Source organism: Oratosquilla oratoria, chromosome 12 (genome assembly GCF_046742065.1).
Source record: "Oratosquilla oratoria isolate Oo_2021 chromosome 12, ASM4674206v1, whole genome shotgun sequence".
NCBI lineage: Eukaryota > Metazoa > Arthropoda > Malacostraca > Stomatopoda > Squillidae > Oratosquilla > Oratosquilla oratoria.
This window is the reverse complement of record NC_134788.1, coordinates 25,088,865-25,096,364: the sequence shown is the minus strand read 5'-3', so window position 1 is coordinate 25,096,364 and position 7,500 is coordinate 25,088,865. Positions and strand designations below refer to the sequence as shown.

Below are 7,500 nucleotides of genomic sequence, written 5' to 3'. Positions count from 1 at the left end.
TAAAAATATGAAACTTGAAATAAATTTATTCATCCTCAAATCCCGAGAACTCGTCACTACTGGAAGGATTATGGTATTGAAAATACTTGTAACAGCTAAGTACTGAGTTTACATCATATTAAAGGCTTAACTGAATAGTACTTAAGCTAACATCATAGTGTAATTACTCAACATACAAATCCAAGTTCCTATCGGTCAAGTGTCCAAACTCACTTGAGCCTGGTTGTTGCCTTACAATACAACATTCGTCTTGGAAGACGCACTAGTATTTTTCAGGGTATTTTTTAGGGAAAGAGTGAGTCTTGTAAGCCGTAAAATACGATATATATATATATATATATATATATATATATATATATATATATATATATAAAGATATATATAAATATATGTATGTATATATGTATACAGACGCTCCTCAACTTACGTTTTAGTTACGTTCCGAACGGCCAAACGTAACGTGAAAATGAACGTAAGTTGTTACTGTACGTTCCAGTAATGTATGACCGTTCATACTATACTATACATCCATAAATTTTATTACCGTATCTTATAAAACACCCCTAAATCATTAATTATAAACATAACATTGTAAAATAATAACATTAATGTCAAATAAATTAAATTCAAGCAACATAAAGTGAGATGGTGGAGAAGAAGGAGGAGGGGGAGGAGGAGGAGGAGGCAAGGCACGTTCAGTCTGTCGTTTGTGCCATGTAAACAATGGACGCAGCATCATGCGTAAGTATCGTTTGAACGTCTCGTACTACGGAGAGCGCGCTAAACTCAAAAATTCACCAAAAAATTTTTTACAGTCAGTTCAAACGTAAAATCGAAAAAAAGTCAAATGAATGAACGTAAGTAGAGTGTCTGTATGTATATATATATATATATATATATATATATATATATATATATATATATTATATATATATATTATATATATATATTATGTACAGGTATATATGTATGTATATATGTATATATATATGTGCATATATGTATGTATATATATGTGTATATATATGTATGTATATATATGCATATATATATATGTATATGTATATATATATATTTATGTATATATATATGTATATATATATATATATATATATATATATGTGTGTGTGTGTGTGTATGTATATATTTATGTATGTATATACAGTATGTATGTATGTATAAATGTATTCATGTATGTATGTATGTATATACGTATGTATGTATGTATGTATATATGTATGTATATGTATATATGTATGTATTTGTATGCATATATATGTATGTATATATATATATGTATGTATGTATATATATGTATGCATGTATATATATGTATGCATGTATATATATGTATGCATGTATATATATATATATATATATATATATATATATATATATATATATATATGTATGTATGTATATATATGTATGTATGTATATGTGTGTGTTTCAAGGACTACTATTAAACAGGACGTGCACACCCAGATTTCTGGCTCCGCTAGCGGAGGCCATTGCTTTCTTTGTAACCTAACATTTTATATTGGACAAATGTATCAAAACTAGAAACCTAACATTGTATATAGGACAAAATATATCAACTTTTTACTTATTCAATGCAGTATAAGTTAATATAAACTTTTATAGTGAAATAAGAAATTATTTTTAAGGTACTGTTATGCTTTGAAATACCAATTTTGGTCGGACTTAACATGTATTATTGTATGAGGTTAGTGGACACTTTAAAGGAACCCAAGTTGCTGTTGTTTTACATTTTACAAAATGGATTATAGTTAACCCTTTGTGATTGCAAACAAACAAATATTCACACAAATAAACAGACATAGAAGCCAAAGCTTACCAGACTGCAGCGATTAATTAGCGAGCCGGGCCTTCTTTACAGAGGTCTGGAGAAGGACTGCATTCTTCTGCTGGTCTTTCTCTAGGTTGTGGAGTCCATTCAGAAGAACATTTGCCAGGCGACGGAACATCTTGGGGCACTCAATGTCAATCCCACTGAAGCTGGCCAGTGTTGACAAGATCTCCATCAGTCTTTTCTGGCAGCAGGAACGGTGACGGGCTTCCTTGATGAAACACAGTCCACATCTGACAAGATCAAAAGTGCACACATGTGGAGTTGTCAGGGAACCTCTGGACACTGTCTCGATAAAGTCCTTAACATCACTTGTCACAGAGGTTCCTCGGCGCTGAACATCGTCCGCGCACTTCGTCTCAAGCCACCCCGCCACATAGGCCGCACTGCACTCTTCATTCATAGTCAGTGTCACATCTGTGGTGCACCTCTCAATAGAGGCTGCATCCTCTAGGTCAGCATTCCTTAACCTGGGGTGCTGGCATCCCCAGCGGGTGCTGAAATCAATTTCAGGGGGTGCTGGGGAAGGTCACATACGTGGCTGTAAAAGATAAAAGGAATATGTTTGGACAATCGTATTTTTACCACATATTTCAAAATTCAATACCGGGGTAAACTTTAACCTGATTTTCATACGTGTTGTAGGATAGTGATAAAAAACACTTGATTTGTACGAGCGTTCCACACTTCAATATCAAATCAGCATCACAAACTTTGTATATTACTAGTGTACACGTTCGGTACGTGTGCTAATGTCTGTCATCAGACGGCAAGACTCCCTTGCCTCACGATCTGGCAGCGGCTGCCAGATCGTGAGGAGCCGAATTCACCATATATCCATCAAAATTTCAACAGATATCACCATTTTTTTTTATGGTAATGTAAAGTAATTTTTTGTAATAAAAATTAATAAGCATAACATTCTTAAATAAAAATCTTTATTACCATAATTACCAAAATTGTCAGTGCGCTCCCGACTGAGGACCCGTCAAATTTCCACATCAGGCAATGCTAGACAACAGTTGCGTAGTAGCAGGCAGTAGTACAGGGTGGGGCAAATCAAATGCCCGAGTTTTGAAAGGCGCGCGAAACGGCTGTGGTGGCGATGGTAAGATGTGTGTGGTCTCGTTGTGACCACCAAACCCGCCAGGAAATGTTGAAGCGCATCCCCGAACCGTCAACTTTTTTCAGCAGTGACAAGGCCCACTTCCACCTTTCTGGAAGCGTGAATAAGCAAAATTGTCGCTATTGGGCTGAAGACAACCCAAGAGAACTTCACCAGAGACCGCTTTATTACCCTAAAGTTACTGTTTAGTGTGCAGTTTCCAAATTTGGGGTAATTGGGCCTTATTTCTTTGAGGAGGATGGAAGATCTGTCACCGTCAACTCTCAACGTCATCTTGCGATGTTGGAAGCCTTTTTTGAACCGAAATTGGAAAAATTAAGTGAGGAAATAAATCTGAGAGACATCTGGTTCCAACAAGAAGGAGCAACAGCCCACACCGCTCAAGTTGCAATGGTTAAATTGCGACATATGTTTCCGGCACGCCTCGTCTCTCGGAGGGATGATGTCGAGTGGCCCCCACGCTCACCTGATTTGAGCATTTGCGATTTCTTCCTGTTGGGATATCTGAAGGAGAAAGTGTTCAGAAGTCGGCCACACAATTTGGAAGAATTGAAGATGCGAATTCGGGAGGAAATCGCTGCAGTGCCCCTTGAAATGTGCCGAAGAGCAACCGAAAACTTCAGACATCGCCTTCAACAGTACATCGCTACAGATGCCATCTTCAAAAAGTGATCACACAAACGGCATTGTATATTGATTCGAATAAAACAACAAATAATTCTGCAAGTATTGTTTTACTTTTCCTAATAGCCTTTCAAAACTCGGGTATTTGATTTGCCCCACCCTGTACAACACACTCCTTCTGTTCCAATAATACTGGTAAGTTTCATTCCATTTTCCTTTCTTTCAACTTTCTGCTGAAATCTTATTGAAGGAATTTATTCCTTTTCTGGCCATGTTCATATGTACACATATATATATATATATATACATACATATATATATATATATATATATATATATATATATAATAGATATATATATATATATGTAAAGTAGACCACTTGGAAAAAGAAACTAACGAAGCAGAGAGCTTTCGTATATTACATCTTCAGTGCAACAAGTACATAGTGATAGGAATACATAGACAATATATACATGATACAAAGGAACAAGGACAGTTTGAATAAGCGTAGCGACCAATTACCCCCTGGAGAGCGGAAGGTCATTGTCAATTATCTTACGATGGTGGGGCGACATCAGGTCACAGTCGCCAAGGGTCACTGTTTCTACTAATGATATAGGGCGACATTAGGTCAATTCGTTGGGTTACATTTTACCTGATATTATCTTACTAATTTCTTGACAAATGAAATTATCAAGTTTGTACAAGCCTTTATGTAGGTTGGTATTTTGATTACTGGTGGTATGAATCAAACTGCACTCTATTAAATTTCTTGCTATTATGTTGTTGGTATAATAGATTGCCTGGGCATTACCCCAGTTGATTGGGGTAATATATATATATATATATATATATATATATATATATATATATATATATATATATATATATATATATATATATGTGTGTGTGTGTGTGTGTGTGTGTGTGTGTGTGTGTGTGTGTGTGTGTGTGTGTGTGTGTGTGTGTGTGTGTGTGTATACATATATATATATATGTATATATATATATATATATATATATATATATATATATATATATATATATATATATATATATATATATATGTGTGTGTGTGTGTGTGTGTGTGTGTGTGTGTGTGTGTGTGTGTGTGTGTGAGTGTGTGTGTGTGTGTGTGTGTGTGTGTGTGTGTGTGTGTGTGTGTGTATGTATATATATATATATATATATATATATATATATATATATATATATATATATATATCAGGCGCGGATCCAGGGAGGGGCTGAGGGGGCTGAAGCCCCCCCCCCCCAATTTATTCTTCCATGAATCATTGTAAGGATGTCATTTAATCGATTTTAGTACTTTCTGATGTTTTGCCAGGTCCGGGGGCTAAATAAACTGACAGCATGGGTGCGGTATTTGGGCGGAATTGTGCTGTGTTTGGCATTTGTTTAATTCAATTTATCTGTTTTGTGCTGCGCGTGTTGTAGGGTTGCCAGGGTTGTGTCTCAGTTGTGCTGAAAAGGGATAGAAAGGAGATATACCACGTTCGTTGGCCGTTTAACCCATTCAACTCCGATGACAAGATGTCTTGTCATTTGGTCAAATAAAACAAAAAATCATAAAACACCAAAATGTTTGATCAAACACCAGAAAAATATGACGTCAGTCCTCGCTTCGCTGCGAGCGAAGCGAGGACTGACGTCATATTTTTCTGGTGTTTGATCAAACATTTTGGTGTTTTATGATTTTTTGTTTTATTTGACCAAATGACAAGACATCTTGTCATCGGAGTTGAATGGGTTAACATACCTGTATTGTCACCTATATGATTGTTTTGTGTTGTTGAAGCAATCAAGTTGAAGCAATCAATCAAGAAGTATCATCTGCAAACAGTAAGCATTCAGGAATACCACAGGCTTTATAGATATCGTTACTGTAAATCAAAAACAAAATAGGACCTAGAACACTACCTTGAGGTACCCCCATACTTACACCCATTAATCTCGATTTAACACCGTTAAATAAGACAACTTGATTACGATTAGATAAATATGACTGAAACATCTGAAGTTCAAAGTCTCTTATTCCGTACTCAGCCATTTTCATCAATAGAATACTATGATCAACTGTGTCAAAAGCCTTTTTAATGTCTAGAAAAACTGCGGCACATATTTTCTATTAGATAGTCGAGCTGCAATATATCCATGTAAGAGAGCAACAGGCATATATGTTGAGTGGTTTTCACGGAATCGAAATTGATTATCGAAAATGATCCCATGGTACTCAAGTACCAATTGCTCAAGAATAACGGTTTCAAGTACTTCAGACAATACCGGAAGGATCGAAATCGGACGGAAATCTGATACGTTTGATGTGGGCCCATCTTTATGGATCGGGTGTACTACAGCAATTTTTAGGACATTAGGAAAGCAACTCTGTTGAAAGTTCAAAGTGATTAAATGCATGAGTAAATGAATAATTTTGGGAGCAGCAAGTTTAAGGATCTTTGTATTAGGGCAATCATAGCCATTGGACTTATTTTTAAGATTATTTATAATACGCAAAATATCGTGAGTTGATGGTTTTATTAGACTAAATTGTGATGAGACTGGAGTTATATATTGAAGTGGGTTTCCTGGGTCATTTGGCAGCTTATCAGCCAATAAACTACCAACTGAACAGAAAAAGTTGTTAAACATGTCAGCGATCTCATGGTTGTCAGTAACCTGCCTGTTATTGTGAATAAACAAATTGGGAGTATTATTACTTCTCTTTTTATTAATTACTTCAAGAAGTATTGACCAGAGTTTCTTCGGAACCGATGAATTTTCTTTAATTTTTTTTTAGATAGTATTGCTTGCGAGCCGATTTAATTGATGAGTTGAGAACATTACGATATCTGATAAAATTGTGTTTATTAAGTTCAGAGTTGCACTTAATGTATTTTTTATAAAGTTTATTTTTTAAATTGATGCATTTCAATAAGTTATTTGTTATCCAAGGTTTGATTGGAATCTTTCTTCTTGATGTTATTTTAGTCGTTAATTTAGTAATTTCTTCATTAAATATAGTTATCAAACAATTGGCGAAATCATTGTGGTGACAAGTATAATGAGAACGAGTATAATGAGAACGAGAGCAACTCGGACGCGACGGCGGGACTACTACTAATAGCAATCCGAGAGCCGCGCTTTCTTGCCAAGATAGTCCAGAGCCCCTGGATAACCGAGCTGAGTCAGAGCCTTGTGATAGCTCTGGGACGGGTGGGTACATTTATCCACTCTGACACCTGGCTATCACAGGCGGCTGGGCTCCTGGACTCCTTCAAGCTCACCAGCGTTCTCCTTGAGAAGGGTAGGGACTCTCCACACCCAGAGTTCAAGCCCCCACCACCATGGCTGTCGATACCTGCAACCTTCGTTGTCGCAAAGCTTCCCAGTAAGAAGAAGTTATGTGACCAGGAAAGAGTACGAGCGCAGGCCCTACAAGGCATCCGCGCACTGTCGGAACCTGGAATGGCGGTCTATTATACGGATGGCTCCGTAGACCCCAACAGGCCTCGTAGTGCGGGGGCTGCTTTCGTGACGGATGGTTTAACCTACGGCAGGAGAGTATCTGATCATGCGTCCACTCTCTAAGCTGAGGCCATAGCGGTCCAAGGAGCGTTAGAGCATGCTGTAATATCTCGAGCTGGTCCTGTGGTGATCCACACGGATTCACAGTCTCTGCTAGGCAGCTTGGAATCGATACAGCCCAGCGACAATGTACGCCTACTGAAGCGGCGCGCCAAAGACCCGAAGTCGATGTTGTCGTCCCTCTCAGCAGAAATCAGTTGCGCATACGCACCAGGGCTCTTAATCAGGTACAACGGTTCCTTCAGCACAGACTGGAGGCAGAGCTGTCAGAGAGGG

The 7,500-nt window shown here is 37.3% G+C and overlaps 1 protein-coding gene across 1 annotated transcript in view; it reads right to left on the bottom strand.

The window, feature by feature from the left end:
• LOC143032040 (uncharacterized) overlaps positions 1-3,269 on the bottom strand; it is a 114,942-nt gene extending 111,673 nt beyond the window's left edge. The window contains exons 1-2 of the mRNA XM_076196507.1: positions 3,053-3,269; positions 1,859-2,389 (exon numbers count right to left, since the gene is read on the bottom strand). Of these exons, the coding sequence (XP_076052622.1) occupies positions 1,872-2,389; positions 3,053-3,269 (735 nt within the window). The 3' untranslated portion in view covers positions 1,859-1,871. The remainder of the gene's footprint in view (positions 1-1,858; positions 2,390-3,052) is intronic.
• Positions 3,270-7,500: the final 4,231 nt, after the last annotated feature.